The sequence below is a fragment of the Tyto alba genome, unplaced genomic scaffold (genome assembly GCF_018691265.1).
Source record: "Tyto alba isolate M040663 unplaced genomic scaffold, T.alba_DEE_v4.0 Super-Scaffold_17, whole genome shotgun sequence".
Classification (NCBI taxonomy): Eukaryota; Metazoa; Chordata; class Aves; order Strigiformes; family Tytonidae; genus Tyto; species Tyto alba.
This window is the reverse complement of record NW_024881279.1, coordinates 11,677,626-11,697,030: the sequence shown is the minus strand read 5'-3', so window position 1 is coordinate 11,697,030 and position 19,405 is coordinate 11,677,626. Positions and strand designations below refer to the sequence as shown.

The 19,405-nt window shown below is 63.6% G+C and overlaps 4 protein-coding genes across 5 annotated transcripts; 1 reads left to right on the top strand and 3 right to left on the bottom strand.

Moving 5' to 3' along the window:
- The first annotated feature begins 58 nt into the window (after window positions 1-58).
- On the top strand, window positions 59-1,460 carry NHP2 (NHP2 ribonucleoprotein). Its single transcript, XM_042790190.1, has 4 exons — window positions 59-256; window positions 343-412; window positions 479-584; window positions 1,232-1,460. The coding sequence occupies exons 1-4, from the start codon at window positions 106-108 to the stop codon at window positions 1,355-1,357; spliced, it is 453 nt and encodes a 150-aa protein (XP_042646124.1). The 5' UTR covers window positions 59-105; the 3' UTR covers window positions 1,358-1,460.
- A 495-nt stretch (window positions 1,461-1,955) lies between these two features.
- On the bottom strand, window positions 1,956-7,338 carry N4BP3 (NEDD4 binding protein 3). Of its 2 annotated transcripts, none has more exons than XM_042790449.1 (5): window positions 7,212-7,338; window positions 4,891-5,334; window positions 4,120-4,674; window positions 3,639-3,896; window positions 1,956-3,413 (listed from the first exon to the last, which is right to left on the bottom strand). In XM_042790449.1, exons 2-5 carry the CDS (start codon window positions 5,302-5,304, stop codon window positions 2,841-2,843), a joined length of 1,800 nt encoding a protein of 599 aa, XP_042646383.1. In that variant the 5' UTR covers window positions 5,305-5,334; window positions 7,212-7,338; the 3' UTR covers window positions 1,956-2,840. The 2 variants fall into 2 exon arrangements, with proteins under 2 accessions (XP_042646383.1, XP_032862535.2); XM_033006644.2 differs by lacking the exon at window positions 7,212-7,338 and adding an exon at window positions 6,371-6,833.
- Window positions 7,339-11,697: 4,359 nt separating this feature from the next.
- Window positions 11,698-14,549, bottom strand: B4GALT7 (beta-1,4-galactosyltransferase 7). The gene is made up of 6 exons (XM_042790157.1): window positions 14,440-14,549; window positions 13,930-14,286; window positions 13,021-13,246; window positions 12,664-12,747; window positions 12,382-12,486; window positions 11,698-12,200 (listed from the first exon to the last, which is right to left on the bottom strand). Exons 1-6 carry the CDS (start codon window positions 14,484-14,486, stop codon window positions 12,045-12,047), a joined length of 975 nt encoding a protein of 324 aa, XP_042646091.1. The 5' UTR covers window positions 14,487-14,549; the 3' UTR covers window positions 11,698-12,044.
- A 324-nt stretch (window positions 14,550-14,873) lies between these two features.
- LMAN2 (lectin, mannose binding 2) lies at window positions 14,874-18,544 on the bottom strand. The gene is made up of 8 exons (XM_033006663.2): window positions 18,371-18,544; window positions 18,157-18,275; window positions 17,936-18,053; window positions 17,591-17,670; window positions 16,308-16,469; window positions 15,986-16,100; window positions 15,541-15,660; window positions 14,874-15,386 (listed from the first exon to the last, which is right to left on the bottom strand). Exons 1-8 carry the CDS (start codon window positions 18,510-18,512, stop codon window positions 15,226-15,228), a joined length of 1,017 nt encoding a protein of 338 aa, XP_032862554.2. The 5' UTR covers window positions 18,513-18,544; the 3' UTR covers window positions 14,874-15,225.
- Window positions 18,545-19,405: the final 861 nt, after the last annotated feature.

Below are 19,405 nucleotides of genomic sequence, written 5' to 3'. Positions count from 1 at the left end.
GCGGGCAGTGCCGGGGAGGGAGTTGCCGATTGGCTTGGCAAATAGCTGGCCCTTGTCAGTCATGCTCCGCCGTGCCGCGCGTGCCCTGGAAGCGGCGGGGCGGCCATGGCGCGGGAGAAGCAGCCGGAGGCGGCGGCGGAGGCGGAGGGAACTCCTGAGCGCTCGTACCGGGAGCAGCTCGACTACCTGAACCCCATCGCCCAGCCCCTCGCCTCTCGCAAGCTGACGCGCAAGCTCTACAAGTGCATCAGGAAAGGTCTGGCCGCCACCGGCACCGGGGCGTGGCGGGGGCGGGGGTGGGCCGTGGCGGCGCAGCCCTTTCACGGTGTGCTTCTCTTGCAGCGGCCAAACACAAACAGATCCGTCGCGGCGTGAAGGAGGTCCAGAAGTTCATCAACAAGGGCGAGAAGGGGTAAGCGCTGTCCCGGCCCCGCTGCCCCGGGCCGTCGCGGCCGCTGACACGAGCTTTTCCCCGCAGGATCACGGTGCTGGCCGGCGACACGCTGCCTATCGATGTGTACTGCCACATCCCCATCATGTGCGAGGACAGGAGCCTCCCCTACGCATACGTCCCTTCCAAATCGGTAAGGGGCTGGGGCTGCGCAGCCGGGAGGAGCCAGCCCTGCCCCAAAGGGCACCCGCTGGGCAGCGCCCGGCCCGGGCTGTGGCAGGAGGCTTCTCCCCGGGAGGCACAAATCTGGCGCCCAAGTAAAGCGCCCGGTGCTCGTCCGTGGCCAGGGCACCAGAGGGACAAACTGTCACGGCTCGGGTTTCACAGTGGGACCACGGAACTGTTTGCCTTCGTCAAGTCCCTGCAGCAGCTGGAGTGGGAGTGCTCAGGGGCAGAACCAGGAGGCATTTTCCCCACTTAGTTGTGAGCTGAGACCTGGAAGCTTGCAGAAATAAGACGCTGGCCAGGGTGTAGTGTTGGGGAGGGGGGTCTTCTGCTTTGTAGACTGGAAGTTGGGGGAGGTCAGTGTCGTTAGGGCTTCACCCCCAGTGCAGGCAGCTCTGCAGACCCTGGGGAAGGGGAATGATGTGTGAAGCGGGCACCAGCCCAGCGTTTTGCTTCTGAGGTGTAAGAGATGAGCTGGGAAATGGGTTGCTAAACCCAGCACCGGTCCAGAGAGCTTGGGGGGGCTGGCAGAGGCGTCTCCCCTGCATTAGACTGGGGCGCAAAACGTGTTGGCTGGGTGTCAGGCCTCCCCCACGACCTTGCTCTGTCCCGCAGGACCTGGGAGCCGCCGCCGGCTCGAAGCGCCCGACCTGTGTTATCATGATCAAGCCCCACGAGGAATACCAGGAGACCTACGATGAGTGCTTGGAGGAGGTGGAGGCCCTGCCCCTGCCACTGTGAAGAGCCGGGGACGGGCTGTGCCCGGTGGGGCCATGAGCCCCCGTTTGTTGGGGGGTGGGGGGGAGCACTGTGGGGGTGAATAAAGGTGTTTGTGAGGTTTGTAGGATGCGGTCCCAGCACTCCATACGGGGTGGGGGGGGAGGTGAGCGCTGGGGTGGTGAATAAAGGAGTAAAGGTGGGTGTTTGCCGGGATTTGTAGGACGCGGGGGGGGAGGGAGGTCAGCCACGCCGCCAGGGGGCAGCCGCGCTGCGGCCCGTGATGGGGAGACAACCATTCCCGGGACAGGGGGTGGCCGGGAGCGACCACACCGTGGTGAAATGGGGGTGGGGTTGTGTCTATGTCGCTCCTGCCCGGGTTAAACCATTCCCGCGGAGGGGGGCCGGGCCTGTCCCGCCGCAGCGCCCGCCCCCGCCGGGCCCAGCCGGTCGCGCAGGCCTGGGCCCCGCCGTGACTCAGCCCGCCGCAATGCCCCAACCGGTTGTACCGCCGGCCCCGGGCCGCCTCCCTCCCTCCCTCCCTCCCCGGCGACACAGCGGGGCCCGGGCCCGCCCGCGCCCCCCGTTCCCCCCCCGCCGCAGAGGAAGGCAGAGGCCAGAAGAACGAGATCCGGGTTTATTGCAGGAAAAGCCGAGGAGAGCTGAGCGAGGCCCAGCCTGCGCGTGGCTCTGGTGTTACAGGCATGGAGCAGGGCTCCTTCCAGCACCTCTCGACCTGGTCTCCCCTTGCACCGGCCCAGCTGCTCAGCTACGCGTCACCCACCCTGAGAGGGCTGGTGTGGGGGTGCCCCAGCCCCCTGCCCATGAGCCCCAGTCCTCCTTCCCCTCCTTACACAAGGACTTGCCCCTCTCAGCTCAAGTGCTCCCGGCTGGGAAGCTGCATGGAGCAGCCCCAAAAGTGGTGATACGGAAAGTCCTAACAGAGGTGCTGGGGCAGCTGCCCCCCCTCCCAGCAGTACCAGCACTGGTCAGGCTTTCCTCCTCTGCCTTCCCAGTGGCACCAACACAGACCAGTGCACGCACTGGGCATCCCTGCTGACAGGGCAGCCGCTGCGAGCAGCAGCTGGAACCTCTGCAGCAAGGCAGTGGGTTTGGGGACAAGGCTTCAGCCTCTCCTTAGCAAGAGATTAAGTTACTGGGTTGTAGGGAAACGGGGCGGCAGAGCAGGAGGGACAGGGAACATCTCGGGGCGCTTGGTTTCTGCCCCCATGGCAGAAGGAATCACAGGGCAAACGTTCCTGGAGTCAGAGCACAGGGTGCATGCAAGACCCCCACCCTGGCACAGAAGACCCCCCCCCCCTCCAGAGATACCTCCGCCCCCAGAGAAGGGCCCGAAGCACTGAAAGGAGGAAAAGCTCCCTTGTCGCAATCAGTCCTTCTCCCCAGGGCAGCGCTGAGCAGCCAGCCCTTGCGCAGATCCTGAGATCATCCCACTGCAGCAGCAAGAGACTTTTCCCCCTTCACAGTCCCGCCAGCATCCCACTGCTCAGATCTTCGAGGACTCCACCCGCTCAATCCACGGTGAGTCGGCCCCGACGTCCCTGGGCTCCGACCGCAGCTGCCGCAGCTCCCGCTCCAGCGCCTGGCTCCGGTGGTACATCTCCATGTAGCTGGCCTGGAGCTCCCGCTGGTACCGCAGCACCTTCTCCTTCTCCTCCTGCCAGGTTTTTCTCTCCAGCTCAAAGTTCACAGCCTGCAGCTGGCCCTGGCGCCGCTCCCGCAGCAGCTCTGCCCACAGCCACTCCACCTGCCGCTCCAGGGGCTCCGACGTGTCGCTGTGAAGGCCCCGGCACTTGGAGTCATCAGTTTCGCAGCCGGGGAAGTCCTGGCACGCCGGCATGGGGTCGTCACCCAGTGGCAGCGAGGCACCGGGCTCCACGGGGCTCTGGAAGGAGTCTGCCAGTTGTGCCAGCTGCGAGTCCCTGGCCTGGACCTCTGCCTTGGCCTCTCGCAGCTGTGTCTTCAGGCTGAAGATCTCACCCAGCTTCTGAGCCATCTCCTCCTGGGTGTCCCGGAGCTGCTGCTTCAGCAGGGAGATCTCCGCTGCCTTCTGGCACACCTGCAGGGCACGAGTGAGCAGTGAGGAAGGGTTGGAAGAGCAGGACCCCAGGGGTGGCAGCACTCCAGGTTGTCACCACAGCATCCCTGGGAAACCTGGAGCATCAAACCTGGCTCATCCCCCCTGTCCCATGGCCACAAGTGACACCAGAGCAAGGCACTGCTGGTCTTGTCCTGGCTCCACGACCAGGAGGGTGGCAACAGGGAGGGAAGGAAGGGGACTCACCTCCCACTTGGTCTCCTCCAGCTTGGGGCTGACACGCTCACCCTGGGGCTGCCGGAGCTTGGGCTCCTCGCACTGGCACTGCTGCATGCTCAGCTCCTCCTGCAGCCGCTTCTTCTCCTGCTGCGCCTTGTAGAGCTGCAGCTGCAGCGCCCGCTGCCCACGCTGCGCCTGCTGTGTCACCTGCTGCAGCCGGGCCACGTACATCTGCTTCAGATCTTCCAGCTCATCCAGCCACAGCCGCTGCTTGTCCTCAAATACCTGCCAGTACAGATGGACACTGGTGAGGGTCTGTAGCCTGCCCCTCTGCAGGGCAGCCCCAGGGAGGGATCCCAGAAGGTCCTGTGATGTTGGGTCCTCCCCTGCTTGGACATTCCCAACCCATCGCTCACCACAGCAGGACACTAGCTCCTTCACTGCTCCTTCCACCCAGGCACCGCTGCCCCACACCCCTGCCCAGGGCACCCCCAGCCCCATGGCTCACCTGTGTGAAGGGGTCTTCAGTCTCGCTAAGGCTCCTCTTGAGCTGCCGCAGCTCTCCTCCTGTCTCCTGCAGCCGATCCTCCAGCTGCTTCACCGCATCCTCCAGCGAGTAGGTGAACTCATAGGGTGGTGGGGGCTCGCCAGGGCTCTGCAGCCGGCTCAGCGTGGCCATGCTTTTGCAGGACAGCGGCACCTTCTCAGGGGCCAGGGGGTCCCTGGGGCTCCGGGAAACCCTGTCCAAGGAGCCCCCAATGTGGTTGATGTGGCCCATGGAGGCGCTGAACTGGCTCTGGGCAGGCTTGAGGCGGGAGCCATAGGAAGGGAAGCTCTGGATGGAGTTGTGGCTGGAGTCAGAGGCCTCATCCAGGCTGATGGCGTGGAGCAGGTGGGTGCGGAGCGGGCCATGCTGCGAGGCTGCCGTGCTGCTCTGCGACAGCAGCGTGTGCAGGCTCCCGTTGCTCTTGGACAGCTTCTGCCCCTTGGATGAGGACAGGCCCTGCATGGAGACCAGCCCCTTCCCAGCTACCGCCTTGAAGGCCGAGGGCCTGATACGGCACTGAAAAACAAGAGCGGGGTCAGGATGAGCCCAACAGCCCCCACCAGCACACACAGGCACCTGGAGCCAGAGAAAACCCACTCACTCCCAGCCTCGTATCCCTGGCCATCCTCAAATCCCCACATCCCATCCAGGGCACAGACCATTCTGCTCCAGCCCCATCCTCTCACAGAGCAGAACTTATTTCGGGGCCTGGCACAGGTCCCACAGCCTCACCTTGTCGAAGCGGCCCCTCTCAGGCAGGGAGCTCTTGGAGAAGTCAGCCCCGCGGTGATGCTCACGGGAGCAGCGCTCAGGGGACCGGTTCTCACGGTCGCTCTCATAGTCCCGCTTGTAACAGGCGCCTGACGTCTGGTGCTTCCTTTCTGACCGCACCTCCTTCTTGGCCCCGTGCAGGTAGCCAAAGAGCTCCCGCTGGCTTGGCCCCTTCCGCAGCAAGCCATCGGGCTGCCGAAGCCCCCGCGAGCCCCCCAGCTGGGCCCGCAGCTCCAGGGGGGACAGATCCTGCTTCTCCACCAGGCTGCCCACGCTGCCCATGCTGTCGATGACGCCGACGGGCTCCGAAGAGAGGTAGGTTCCAAGGATGCGGGTGTCAGGCTCACAGGTCACAGGACCCTGTGCTGCTGCCATGGAGGATTAGAGAAAAGCCCGATACCAGCACTGCCGAAGGAGAGACAAAGTCAGCAACACCGAGCAGCCAGGACTTCAAGCCCCCCTGGCGCTCTGTTTCCCAGCTGCCCCCAAGGACTGACATGGGCTCTGGGTGCTGGGAGGGACCCACCAGGCCCCGGGCAGCTTCCCAGGGGACCCAGGAGCCAAGCGAGCAGGGCAGCGCCGCGCAGCATGCACCGGGCAAGCCTCGGCTGGGCAGGGGCTCCCCACTGCTGCCCCCCCCCCCCCATGTTGAAGCGCCTCCTTCCCACACCCAGCCCCACCTCCCGCCCGCGGCCGGGGCTGCCACCAAAACAGGCACCTGCCGCCCAGCCAGGCGGGCGAGTTCGGGAGCCGGCAGCACCTGCCCAGGCCTGGCGCCAGCCCCGGCCCGGTGGCACCGAGCCACCCCGCCGGGACCTCAGGATCCGGACACCCTCTGGAGCCCTCCCCGGAATACCCTTGGGGGTGCCCAGTCCCGGGGGTCACTGGCTCAGCCTCCCCAGGGTGCGCAGGGTACGGGCATCTCTCCCACGCCGCGGGGAGTCTTCCCGCACAGCACGAGCTCCAGCTTCACGCAGGGCGAGTTCCCAAGCCCTTCCTGCAGCCCCGCTCTGTCTCCAGGTGCTCCCACCCCAACGCCAGGCAGGGACGAGGCAGCCACAGCCCAGCTGCTGTTTGGGGGGCGGGGGGGACGGGACACCCCCCCCCATGGTCAGACCCGGCAGGAAGGGGCAGGATGCGGATGGGACAATGCAGCTTCCTGCGCAGGTGGCCGGGGGAGGAAGGACAAGAGGATGCCTTTGGCTTTTGCTGCGGCTCCCCAGCGCCAGGGAGGGGGACGATGGCCCTCACAGCCCTTCACAGGCAGCCCCGGCGGAGGGGACACGGCAAGCATGGCGGAAGCCAGGCAGAGCCCCCACGGTGGCTCCCAGCCTCGCCGAGGGCTCACAGGGCTGGGTTACACCCAGGAAGCTGCCCTGGTTCTCAGCACCACGCGCCGGGTAAACAAACACCCCGCTTTTAATTGCTGCCACGCACAAACCTGTCTGACAGCTCCCGGCCTGCGCTGTCACCTCCTTCCATAAGCCCAGCACCTGCTCCGGGCATCGGCACCCCACAAAGGGCTGCAGGGACAGACCCTCTGGGAGGGTGCGGGCTGCCTGCGGTGTCACCGGCTGTGCGTGGGGATGGGGGACGTGGATATCCCCACGGTGGGGGGGGGGGGAAAGCTGGCAGCATCCAGCACCAGGGCATCCACCTCGGGAGCAGCTCAGCCGAGCCCCGCAGCGGCTCCTCCCGGCACAGTCGGCCGAGGAAGTAGGTCAGGTTGTGGGAGGTTTGGGAAGCACCGGGGGAGCCCGAAGGTGTCCTGCCTGCGGCGGGAAGGCTGTCACCCCCCAGGCGTCAAAACACCGGTCCGGCCAGCCTGGCTCCTTCCCGGGATGGCGGATGAGATCTGGTCCCAACCCCAGCCCCGTCCCCCGGTCGAGCCCTGCCCGGGTAAGATACGGCCACAAACCCTCTCCCATCCCCTCCTGGAGTGAACCGGGGGGGGGGGGAGGTCTGCGGGGAGGCGGGAGCCCACCCCACCGCCCCCCCCCCCGCCCCACCGCCCCCCCGCAGCCCCCACGGAGCCCGGCCGGAATTTCCGGCACGGAGAAGGCGGAGGTCGGGGCCCGGGGCCCGGCCCGGCCGAGCGCGCTGCAGCCCGAGACAAAGCACCGCACGGCGGGGAGCACCGGGGGGGGGGGTGGGCGCAGCGGAGCTCCCCGGGAGGCGCACCGGGGTTCCCCGGTGGGTTTCCCGAGAAGCGCACCGCAGCTCGCCGGGGGTGGGGTGGGGGGAAGGGGGGGAGTGGGGATGCGCACCGGGCCCGCACTCACCATGCCGGCGGCGCTGCGGTCCCGCTCGGCTCCTCTCCCCGCTCCTTCCCTCGCCGTGTTTGAACGCGCCCCTCGGCCGCGGCCGCGCGGGCAACGGGCGGAGCCGGCACCGGCAAATCGCGGCGCGGAGGCGGGCGGCGGCGGCACGGAGGGGCGGGAGGAGGAGGAGGAGGAGGAGGAGGAAGGGGGGGCGGCGGCCCGGCCGTACCCACCGGCGGGGCGGGGCCCGGGGCGGGCCGGCCGCGTACAGCGCCGAGCACCCCTTGCGCAAACGTACACCCCACCCCGCGCCCCCGCCGAACTCCTCGGCTGCGGCCCCGGGACCGGCAGCACCGGCTCAAGGCTCCAGCCGGCCCCCGGTGGCCCTCACCGTGGCGTGGGGCTGGTAGGAACAGGCCGTATCGCCCATCCCAAGCGCGGGCTGGGCTGCCGGGGCTGGGGAGCAGCGTTTTGTTCAGCCTCACCGGCTGCGCCAAACCCCTGGGGAAGGGAGAGGGGTGTCAGCTCCGTGGGGTACTCAGCACCCCCCTCTTGCAGGACAGTCCTGTGTGTCCCCCCAACACAGCACCCACGGGTGAGCGGGAGTCACCGGAGGTGTTACACAGCTCACCCCACAGGCTGTGGCACACCGCGAGGGTGGGGGGCACAGAGTACCCCAGTGGGACTGCCATCTGCCCCAGTTGCCTGGCCTGGCACCAGTGAGACACAACTTCAGCCCTCTGAATCAGCCCTAAATCAAAACCCGGGAGCTAGCTTTGTCACTCGCCACCCCTGCAGCGTGCCAGGCACAGGGAATGGGGATCCCGGCACGGGGCAGACCTGCTTACCGGGTGTCCTGGCCTCCTCAGGGAGCGGGATGCCTGCAGCAGCCCTGCTCCCTCCCCGCAGCAGCCCTTGCACGGTGCCCGTCTCTCCGCAGGGAGGGATGGCACCCGCACTGTCCCCAGCCTGGGTTTGGGGACACGTGTATCCGGCGTGCTCGCGCACCAGGGCCCCGCTCGCTGCCAGCTCCCCCCGCCGCACACCAGAGTCCTCAAGCTGTGCTGCCAGTGCTCACCCACACACACACACTGTCCCCGGTCCCGGCTCGCCAGGCTCACATGCTCGCATTATCCTCGGTGCGGTGCCAAAGCACACAACCGCTCCCTCCATCCCCAGCCTCCCTGTTCCCCGCAGCTCCCCTTCACCGCCCAGCTACGTGCCGGAGCGGCAGCACATGCGGCCTCTGAATAGGGGGGGGGGGGGCCCTTCACAGCAGTGCTGTTTCCCAACCTGATGGCAGCAGGAATGCGTCTGCAGTGCCCCAGCCCTCTGTCTGGAGCTCAGCAATGAATGGGGCACCCCTGGCAGCCCGTGGGGACCTGCATATGCCCACAGCAGCAGGCAGTAAGAGCATCCCACCGGGACCTCAGTCCGGGCAGGTTGCGGTGATGCCAGGCTGACTTCAACAGGCGCTGGCTTCACACCCATCCTTCCCGTCTGCCCCGTTTCCTGCTGCCACGTCTCCACCACGGGCTGTGCTTCCCCCGAGCATGTCTCCCTGGGATGGCAACTCCTCTGGGGCCCAGGGGCTCAGCCCTGCCCAGGACACCAGTGGCCAGGGATGCCCCATTCCCGGGGAAGAGATGCTCCTGTCTCCTGGCAGCTTTTCCCCAGCCTCCTCTCATCCTACCAGCCCCCCCCCATCACAATACTACAGCAATTTCATGAGGCCACCAGCAAACCACTCTGGGAACCACCCAGTTTAAAACAACCTGGCAATAAAATAACCCACAGCTGATCGCTGTGCCCACAGCAGCCCCCACATGGCCTTGCTGACAGCAATTTGGGCCCCAGAAGAGGAGTCGCAGAGGGGCAGGGCTGGGACTCCACAGGCTTTCTCTGCCCCTGAGCATCCCGACCCCCTCCTCAGGGTTGCTGAGAGCATGAGAACGGCAGGAGGCCTCCGGCTTGGCTCTGTGGGGCTCCCGGGACAGCAGGGAGGGTGTTATCCATCTGCAGAAAGGCAGTGGGGAAAAACCTCATCCCCTCCTGCTGGGCCATTGCTAATAATGAAGTGCGTGGGGGGGGAAACAGAGCCGAGCGACCTCCGAGTCACATTCAGGGCTATAAAAGGAAGCCGGGTCTCCAGCACGGTGCCTCTTCCACAAAAGCAACCAGAGGATGAGGGGGCTGTGAGCAGAGCTGAGAAATAGCTGCCAGGCAGCGGGAGAGGAGCCTTTAGCACTGAGCGAAGTGCGAGGTGCGCATATGCTGTTTCTGCACATCTACGTCTCCATGAAACCTGCCCGAAACTGTGTCATCTATTTTGAACAGCACAGAGAAATACTTTGATCTGCCTCCACCAGCCCTGGCTGCGGTTCAGGCACTGGTAAGTGGCTGGCATACAGGTGGCTGAACCCAAAACCTGCAACGATGGAGAGACACGAGCGGGGCTGCTGGGCCGACATCCTCCTCTGGCCGACCGCAGCGAGGGGCATGACGGGTCATGGGAAAACGTCTGGAGCAGTGCACCATGCGTCCAAGCCCACCTGCAATCTTCGTGCCAGATACCAGCGCTGCGCTGGGGCCGCTGGGCTGGACAGGCTGTTGGGAGCTCTTGGGCGTCCCCACAGAACCCTGGGGCGAGGACAGGCCCCGAGCTGGGGAGGAGGACACACTGGGCCTGCCTGCACCTTGGATGATGCAAAGCTGCACAGCCTGATCCTCTCTGCCTTGCACTACCACCTCAACCCCTCCCTTGGGAGGCAGCCCCCCTCACACCCCGGTCTGCAGCACTCCAGCCTCCTCACCCAGCTCCAGAGCAGCACAGAGAGCAGGCAGCACCAGAGCTCTCCAGACACCCCCTCTCGCTGCCCCTACACGATACACGACCCCCACACTTGGCTCTGATACTTTTGCTTTTCTCATTCCAGTGCTCCTCCCCGGAGGTGCCACGTCCCTGGGGCCGCTCATCTTCCTGGGATGGCGACAGCTTCTGTCTGAGGACGTCTGCAGGCACCCAGCAAAGCGATCACTGTTGGAAAGCGCCGGGCAGGGGACGAGGACAGAAGGGGGCCAGGAAACGCAGAGGGCCTGGTGCCAGCACTGGTGATGGGGCTGAACGGAGGGCTACCGGCTGCTCGGCTGGGTCTGCCCAGCTTGAGGAGGCGGCAGCACCCAAAACGCGTGCCAAGACCCCAGAGCCAGTGCGGTGCAGTCCCACACATGGCACCATCTGTGAGCCAGCCCAAGCACCCTCGCTCAGGAGCAGCACAGCATCACTTCACCCAGCAGCCTGAGCAGGCTTGTGATGGAGGAGAGGAGCCCGGTGCTGGACTCTCTTGAGAGTCGGCAGGTATCTCTGCCACCCCTCGGCAAATCATGATGAGCAGCAGCATCATAGAGGTCACAGCACCTGTTCACTCCCAGCACGAGCAGGCATAGACCAGGTGCTGCTCCATGGCCACTGCTCCCTCCAAGGGCTCCAGAGCTGGGTCCCGAACAGGGCATGCAGCCCCACTGTCCAGATCTACACATCCCACTTTCCAGCGAAAGGTGCTGATGTGGCTGATTTCTACCAACCCCAAACACCTGTCAGCCCCCAGTGCCCTTCCTCACCCATTGGGACCTTCCCAGCTTCCCCACCTCCCGGGTACGGCACTACAAAGCACCCAGGCACGTTCCCAGCAGCCAGGGGACATTCACCTCTTCCTCGTTGTGTCTCCTGTCCCAGGCTGCTCTCCCAGCACACAGCATCTGTGCTTCTGCCACTGCCCATGGGCTGATCTTGCTCTGACAGCAGCAGGTCCCCAAGTCATTGCAGGGGTTGGGCTCCTGGGGACCCAGGGTTTGCAGGGTGCATCTGCCCAGTCTCCCTCATCAACCCAACCCCCTCATTCCCACCTCCAAGAGGAGCATCCCAGCCCCAGCCTCACCCAGAGAAGCTCTTGTTCCCCTCAACTCAGGTGGGTTAGGGACAACTGTCCCAATTGCTGCACTTCACCTGCGCCATCGCTCCAGCTCCACCAGCACTGTGGCAAGCCTGGCAACCAGTCCTTCCCAGCACACCTCACACAAGGCCAGAGCAGATCCCAGTTCCCCTCAGCACTTCTGATGGGACATCAGGTTCTCCAACCCCCCCCAAAGAGGCTGAGGCAGCACATGCCACAGAAGGCAGGCAAGGGAAGAGCTTGGCCAGAAGTCTCCTCCTTACTCCACAGAGAGAAGTCCTGGGCTACCTCAACTGCTGACACCTAGCAGAGCCGCGGACGCTGGGGCGCAGGGCACGGCTCAATCACAACCGCTTCCTGCAGTGAAGCGACCACAGCACAGCCCTGGGGGTACCTGGCAGCTGAAACACAGGCACCTTCTCACCCGGAGCCCATTTCAGACCAGCTTGGCCTCCAAACCAGGGCAGATTGCCTGCCCAGACAGAACATAGCCGGGGCCAAGCCAGAAACAGGTGTGCTGAAGCCAGTAAGATGAAGGGAGCAGGAAAAAGGAGTGGCACAGCCTGGCTCAGGGCATTCACAACTCACTGATGCCCTGATAGTTCTTTATTGTCCTCTGAGCTGGGTGGCAGCTCAGCCATGTCCAGTGCAGGAAATCTGCCTCCTGCACCTGCCCTGGGAGTCAGCACCAGCATCCGCAGCGACACCACCGAGTCCCACTCTGAGCCTCTTCTGTTGGTCCCAGCAAAGTCCGGTTGTTGGCCTTTTCTGTTCCTCCGCGTCTCGCCAGCACCACCATGCTCATCCGCTGCAAAAATCCTGCCTGTTCCAAGCAGCTCGGCGGCAGCCCCGGTGTCCCGGTACAAGCACAGCGTACACGACTGGCGCATGGAAGACGGGCTCAGCCAAACGTGCACCAAGGGGTCTCGCTTGCGTCACAGTCCAGCAAGATATTAAGGACGGTGCAAGGGGCTCCTGCCACACTCAGAGCTGTCCGTGACTCGATTCGGTACCTCACATTGTTCAGACCTCCCTCTCGATCCACCTTAAACTGTTCCTGAGGAAGAGAAAGACCATTCAGCCTGTGCTGGCTTCCAGCAGAGGGGGAAGCACCCAGCGCCCAGGCAGGGAGCACAAAGCTGGCAGGGGAGGACATGAGCAAGGAAGGAGGGCTTAGAGCACGCAGTGATCACAACCCGAATCTCCCGTGGTTCCTCTTGACCACACTGAGGTCCCACCTGCTTCTGTGCAGCGATGCGCTTCTGGTCTCTCTTCCTCCAGGCTGGGTCATGCAGGTGCTGGAAAGTCTCATATCCAGTCGTGATTCCAGAGGGACGGCGAACCTGGAAGGTGAGCAAAGTTTCTGTAAAGCTACTGGAACACTTGCTGCACCTGCTATTGGAGTGGGGAGCACAGAAAGGTGCTTTCCCCAGGTCCCAAACTGGGCAGCTACAGTCAGGAACCAGGTGTGGAGACAAGAAGGGCCATTTCAACCTAGGAGGCCATGAAGGACCCCTTACCTGGAGACCGGCTCCTTTGATACGTCGATAAAACTCATCATCCTCCCGTCCCCAGCCCCAGAAGCGGTTGGACATGCCGTTGCACTGGAACGAGAGCGGCACCATACTGGCCAAGGTCTGGTCCACCACAACTCCAGGCACCGCAGAGGAGCGGACACCAGCATCACAAGCCCTGAGCACCAGCACAGCCTCCCCTCTCCTGCCCCTCACCAGCTCACACCACAGGCTCAGTCCCCAAACTGTTTTGACTCCTTTTGCCCCTTCTCAAGCGTGGAGCACAAAATGTATGACTGTTCACCAAGACAATGTCCTAGCCCCTGCCCCAAATTGGCTGGAACATCCCACTGAGGCGCTCACCATCTCATAGTGCTGCTTGGTGAGCAGCAGAATGCCGCCCACGTAGGTCTTATAGTGGTAGAGCGGGTGCAGCTCCGGGGATGCCACGTGGAAGGGTCCTGCCTCCGGGAAGCCATAGTCCAGCTGCTCGTTGAGGGGCAGGAGATCGACGTCGTGCATCGCAATGTAGTCAGTGTCGTTGCCGCTCTCCAGGAAGCCCACGTTGATCAGAGATGCCCTATTAAACCTGCCGCAGGACCGGGGCGTCTCAACACCACACACAGCAGCCACCGTCCCTTCACGTCCCTTTCCCACGCTCCTCGATGCCAAGTGTTCAACTGGTCCCCAAATGAGGTCACACATAAACACAATGTTCCCTGCCTCCACAGCGCCGGGTGCCATGGCTGCCTATCCCAAAACTGCACCCCTGCTTCTCCCTACGCAAGCAGCACACGCTGAGCCTGATGGTGACGTGCAGGGGTTTGGCCAATGCAGACCCCAAGGGGTACAGCAAGCCCCGTTCTGCCCAAGGCTGGCCAGGGCGCTGCACAGCACCCGCTGGGGCTGCAGGCAGGTACCGGACAGCAAGCAGAGGGTGAGCAAGAGCATTTCCAAACACCCCACAGTATTTGAATTTCAACATCCCCAGGTGTTTGCTGTTATAGATGTGTGACACTGGGGAGAAAGCTGAAATACCAGGGTGGATAATTCTCTTCTTGCTTAGGAAGAGAAAAGCAAAATACTGCTTTGTCCTTCTACAAGCTCTAGAGCGAGTAAATTTGGGCAGAGCACCACACCCAAGCCCTGACTCCCTGTTGTCCAGGCCCTACACTCTACGCCGCCAGAGACAAGCAGGAGACCCTCACAGCGGAGAAGGGCCCCTTGCTCCCTTTTTCTGCCGGGCTTCACTGTGGCGAGGGGAGACACTACCTGAAATGATCCACCTGGTTGAGGATGAAGATGTGATGGCGGATCCTCTTCTTGCTCAGAAAGCGGTGCATGTAGGGCACGAAGGCCAGCAGCTCCTCGAAGCGCTCGCGGAAGGGGACGAGGAGGGCCAGGCGGTGGGGACCCCACGACGGCTCGTCCTCCACCGGCAAGAGGGGGGCTTGGGGCGGGCAGGGCTGGCGGGGACCCCCCCGGTTCTGCTCGCCGACGGGGAGCGGCCCCTCGCCCGAGCAGCTGAGCTGGAGCCAGAGCAGCGAGGCGAAGCCCAGCAGCAGCGCCAGGAAGAAGAGCGGGAAGACGGAGAACCTGCCAGGCAGCAGGCCCAGGAGCGGCGGGGACCTGGGGGGACACAGCGAGGCGGGGGGGGGGGGGGGGGGGGGATGCTCAGCAACCGGCGGCGGGATCCCCACACCCGCCGCGATCCCCGAAACAACGCTTCCCCCCCCCCCACCCCCCCCCCTTTCCCTCCTCCCCCGGTGCCGCCCCGCTCACCCGCCGCCGCGCAGGCGGAGCGCGGCCCTGCGGCGGGCCGGGCCCATGGCGCTCGGCCGGCCCCGCCACCCGGCCCCGCCGCTGCCACACACCCACCCACCCCCCCCGGAAACACGGCCCGGCCCCGCCGTTCCGTTCCGCCCCGCTCCCTTCCGCCCGGGGAGGGCGGGCCGGGGGCGGGCCTGGGGCCGGCGGGGACACACCCCACACCCCCCGCCTGCACCGGAACCCTCCGGGACAGCCCCTCCGGAGAGCACACCGCCCATCCCTCCCCCAGATTCCTCTGGGACGCCTCCACGGGCAACCCAGCAGCGAGCTCGGACCCACGCGGGGGCAACAACACCCCCCAGCCCAGCCCAAACACCTCCACTCCCCCCCCCCACCGGGCTTCCTGCCCCCCCCCCCCTTTCCCACTCCAGACACAGAACCACAACTGGTGTCAGTCCTTTAATGCCCCACTCACAGCCCCCTCACATTCACATCCGCCGCTGCTTGCCCCCCCTGCCACAGGCAGCACGACAGGTCCTGTGGGGCAGGGAGGGGGGCACTGGAAAAAAAAAGGGAGGGACCTCCAGGCTCCCCCCCCACCCCATGGTTCCAGAGGCGCCCGTGGGCATCACCCCACTCAGTCCAACCCACCCACGGGCAAGGCAGGGGTTACAGCCAAACCGACAGATAAGAAAATACTTCTGATATTCCTCAGAAACAGCTTTTAGAAACCACAGTTTTTACAGCTCCCCGTAGAAAAGATGGGGTTTGGGCACAAGCCAGGGCCCAGGTCTTCAGCTAGTAGAAACGCTTGTTCCGCTCCTGGCGCTTCTGGAAGACCACAGCTCCCACCACCGCGCAGATGATGATGCCCAGCAGCGCGCAGAGCAGGAGCAGGAACACCTTCCAGCCTGTCAGGGGTCCGCTGCGGAAATTCCCCGTCAGGTCATCCACATTGTCTGCAAGGGTAAGAACAGCTATAGTGACCAACCCAGCTTCAGCTCCTGCACAGTCTCGCAAGGTGTCACAGCTCTGACACCTTTCTACATGTCTTTGAGTCCAGCCTCGGAATCCCAATCCTCCACTGAAGGTTTCTGAAGCCTGGAGACTCACCTTTGGGTGATTTAAGGAGGCTGACGCTAGGCTCGATCTTGGTCCAGTCAACAGTCTCATCTTCTAAAGGGTGATCCACCATGAGCTGGAACAGCTTCATCGAGATAATGTCATGATTGTCTAGGAAACAACCATCAGCACCAAACGCTGTCAGAAACTCTGAGAAATGTCCATGTGCTCAGAGCACCCCTAAGACTGTGGTCTGCCAGGTCCAGGTCTCCTTCTCTCTCAAGCCACCCTCACACCCCAGACATCAAACTCCAAATTGAGATGTTCCTTAGCTCTTAAGATGCCTCCTTTCCCAGGCCACAGGTCCTTACCCAACAGGGTTTCAAAACTTTAACAATTCAGGGAAAATAAGCTATCAAAGCTATCCAATGTATCTATAGCATTACATTCCAGGCTCCAAACAGCAGGTATTCCTGCAAGCAAAGCCCCCTCTCACCAGACAAATCTCCAGTGCCAGCAGAAGCACCAAAGAAGTAGCCGGTTGGCAGCTGCACCCCTGCAATGTCAATGCAGTTCTTCCATTCGTTCTTGTCTTCCACATCGGTCATCACCTGCAAGACCAGGGGAGCATCACACCAGGAACGCACGCTGCTCTCCTGCCTGCCTGCAGCTCTTTTGGAGCTGGAGGTGCAGAAGCAGGCAGTGAAGTCTGGAAAACCATCCCCAGGTCACCCTCTGACACTGCAACACCCGCCCCTCAGCGCTGCCTCGTCTAACGCTCCTGAGACGCCCCGCAGAAGGTGCCCACCACATCTCACCGTCAGACGACCTTGGGAGTACCGAATGGCCAGGAAAGTGTCGTGGTTCTGGTTCCGAATGTCGGCGCGGCACCCTGCCAGCTCCGTCTGGCGCCCGTCCTTACTGTGGTCATACGTCAGGGAGCCGTTGTTCACCATCGCGGAGATATAGGGGAACACGCGCTGCAGGGAGGAGAGTGCTGCTGCTTTTAGTCTGCAAGAGCTGCAGACCAAGAGCCACCTTCCCCTGCCTGGCCAGAAACCTCAGTGAAGAGCAGGATCTCAGCCGAGCACAGCAACAGAGCCACAGCTCTGCTGCACAGTTGGGTATGGAGGGCAGAACAATGAAATCAAGGCTCATTTTTTACACAAAGCTGCTTCTAAACTGAGTGAGAGCTTGTTCTGGCCAAAGCAGAGTAGCAATTTCTGACCTTCTGTATCAAGGCTCCCCCAGAGCCCACCCCGTTCCGTGTAGCCAGGGTGATAAGACCGCCCCAAACTTGCAGAGTAAGCACCAGATCAGGTAAGAAGTGTAAGAACACAGCCCAAGACCCAGAACAGGCAGGAATCTCACATAAGCAGCATAAGCACAATCCGGGCTTTGTCTTCAGTAGATTATGTACACCAGGAAAAGCCAATTGGAGGCAAGAATTCACCTCCCAGTGAACATCAAAACAGGGAGATGGGTCATTTCCAGGTGCTTTATGACTTAAGTATCATGTTTTTGATACAACAGATCTCACTAGCACATTTTCTGACTGTGCCATAAGAAGATCCACAAACAGAGCAGGACAGAAGAAAAGAACCACCAGCCCTGACAGGGCTGATTTGTATTTCAGCCACTGTGAATTCTGGAGCAAAAAGCCAGCCCAGGAGTTTCTCTTTTGGAGACAGGCAGGTTGCAAACAGAGAGTAAAGCCAGAAACAAGGTGGAATGCGCAATCAGAGCCCAGCAAAGTTCAGGAAATGATACTTGGGATGAATATACCCTTAGACTGATTCCTCTAACTTTACTCAATAGGTGGTGCATAGTTTACATCAGCCCTGTGCCACCCTCTCATGCAGAGGGTGAGAGGCCTGGAAAATATCTGTGTAGTCAATGACAGCAGAAGATAAAGCAAAGACCTTCTTATCTCTATTAACGCATGTATAAACTCTTCCCTTTACCAGCTCCCATGATGGAAAGAGCAGCCTGCTCTCACATAAGGAGAGCCTTTTCCTTGGTCCGGGCGTAAAGCACTCAGAACACAAAATCATGAGGAAACAGCCTCCTTGGCACTGAGCAAGCTCCCTGAGCTACTCACCTCTGTTGCCTCATCGTTGGGATATGTATCAAGGAAAATAGCCAGTCCATGAAAATTGTCCTTGCTGCCAAAGACAGGACCTGGAACAGGGCAGAACATTGGAAACAGAAGGCTTTCAGATGTGCGCTCGGAGACTTGTACTGAAAAGAGCTGTAAGAGCCGTTCATCGTCAGACTGGAGGTGACTGTTCCCCAGGCAGAAGGCATGGGACACACCACCCTGATCTCATGAAGCCAGACAGAGGGGAGCTCAGACGCCCTCCCTGGCAAGGCACCTTCCAGGACAGGGGCAGCTCCCTGGGCTCCTGCCGAGGAGGCCTCAGCCCGGACAGGCTGCGCACCATACCTGGCACCAGCCGCTCCTGCGTGTACCACAGCGCCAGGCCGTCCCCATGCAGGTTCTTCTTGCCAGCTCCGTGGATCTTGAAGTGGACGTGGAGTTCCCAGTCCTTGAGGAAGCAGGGCTGTGTGGAGAGACCACCCAACGGTGTCAGGGCAAGAGCCGGGAGGGGCGTTGGGGCCGCCTCGGGCCCCCGCTGGGTCTCCCCCCGCCCCCCGGGCTCTCACCACGCGGTTCCAGATGGAGCCCTCCCGGCTGCGCTCGTCGGGCGTCAGGCGGACGTACTGGCTAGTGACCATGGTGCTGCCCTGGAAGTCCCACAGCGGCATCGCGGCGGAGCCCGCGCCTGCACCGGGCGGAGAGAGAGAGCGGAGCCAGCGAAAGCGGCTCAGCCTGGGCCGCCGCAAGGCGCCCGGCCCCGCCGCCCGGCCCCGCGCTCACCCTGATACGGCTTCATCAGCGAGTGCTCCCGCTTCAGGTGCTCGCTGTTGCCGTCTGTGAGCTCGGCGGGCGCCGGGCGCGGCCCGGCCGCCACCGCCAGCAGCGCGGCCGCCGCCAGCAGCCCGCCCGCACCCGCCGCCATCCTGCGCTTCCGCCTTCCGGCGCGCCGCTCCCGCCCCCCCAGCTCCGCCCAGGAGCGGCGGCCCGCGCCGCCAGTCAGAAGCCCCCGCGCCACCACGTTCCCGCCCCCCCGCGGGCGAGCGGCTCCCCTGCTCGCCTATGGCAGAGGAGGGAGCGGGACCCGGGCGGCGGAAGGGGATGGAGCGGCGGGGCGCCTTCTCGGCGCGCACTCCGCAGGCGCGGCGGCGAGCAGCATGCCGGGACCTGTAGTCCGCTCGCCCCCCCCTCCGCTCCCTCCGGCCGGTCACGTGCACGCCCACGTGCCGCCCACGGGACCACGTGAGCCAGCCCCGGCGGCCCGTCGCCATGGCAACGCCTCGTAAGATGGCGCCAGGCGTCAGGAACGGGGCTCGGCCGCGGAGCCGCGGGGCGGGGGCCGGCGGCACTGTCCCAGCCCCGGGGGACCGACCGCCCAAGGCAGCGTGGGGCTCACAGGCGGCTTTATTGAGGGCCGCAGCCCAGGGCCTAGTGCAGCAGGAGGCTCCCGGCCCCTCTGCAGCTCCGCTTCCGTCCATCCCCGGAACCGCGGGCGCTCACCACCGCGGCTGCGGTGGCCGGGGAGCTGCATCCTCCAGCCCTCAGGATGGGCGACTGCAGCGGGATGACAGAAGCCCCGGCTCAGGGGTGTTTAGGGCAACGCGCTTCCCAGGGGCTCTGGCAGAGCCACCCCTCTCGGTGGCACGGGCAGCGTGGCTGCAACCAAGGCCGTCACCGGGGAACGAAACCCCTCCATCAGTGACTGCCCCGGCAGGTCCTCTCTGTGTCTTTGTGCTTGTCTGGGTCCTGCGCACACGTGGGAGCTCCTCTGTCCAGTGAAAGATACTGAAGATAGGCTTTCCCCAGCCAGCTGCCGTG

Excerpts from the sequence above, each read along its gene's own strand:
- N4BP3 (XM_042790449.1), bottom strand. The coding sequence starts at position 5,304 with ATGGCAGCAGCACAGGGTCCTGTGACCTGTGAGCCTGACACCCGCATC. Across the intron at positions 4,675-4,890 it reads AGAGGGGCCGCTTCGACAAG|TGCCGTATCAGGCCCTCGGC; the intron begins GTGAGGCTGTGG and ends CTTGTTTTTCAG. Across the intron at positions 3,414-3,638 it reads TGGAGGAGACCAAGTGGGAG|GTGTGCCAGAAGGCAGCGGA; the intron begins GTGAGTCCCCTT and ends CGTGCCCTGCAG.
- B4GALT7 (XM_042790157.1), bottom strand. The coding sequence starts at position 14,486 with ATGGGCCCGGCCCGCCGCAGGGCCGCGCTCCGCCTGCGCGGCGGCGG. Across the intron at positions 14,287-14,439 it reads CTCCGCCTGCGCGGCGGCGG|GTCCCCGCCGCTCCTGGGCC; the intron begins GTGAGCGGGGCG and ends GTGTCCCCCCAG. Across the intron at positions 12,487-12,663 it reads TCAAAGGAGCCGGTCTCCAG|GTTCGCCGTCCCTCTGGAAT; the intron begins GTAAGGGGTCCT and ends CTCACCTTCCAG.
- LMAN2 (XM_033006663.2), bottom strand. The coding sequence starts at position 18,512 with ATGGCGGCGGGTGCGGGCGGGCTGCTGGCGGCGGCCGCGCTGCTGGCG. Across the intron at positions 18,276-18,370 it reads GCTGATGAAGCCGTATCAGG|GCGCGGGCTCCGCCGCGATG; the intron begins GTGAGCGCGGGG and ends CGCCCGGTGCAG. Across the intron at positions 15,387-15,540 it reads CCTCCTTAAATCACCCAAAG|ACAATGTGGATGACCTGACG; the intron begins GTGAGTCTCCAG and ends TTACCCTTGCAG.
- NHP2 (XM_042790190.1), top strand. The coding sequence starts at position 106 with ATGGCGCGGGAGAAGCAGCCGGAGGCGGCGGCGGAGGCGGAGGGAACT. Across the intron at positions 413-478 it reads ATCAACAAGGGCGAGAAGGG|GATCACGGTGCTGGCCGGCG; the intron begins GTAAGCGCTGTC and ends TTTTCCCCGCAG. Across the intron at positions 585-1,231 it reads CATACGTCCCTTCCAAATCG|GACCTGGGAGCCGCCGCCGG; the intron begins GTAAGGGGCTGG and ends TCTGTCCCGCAG.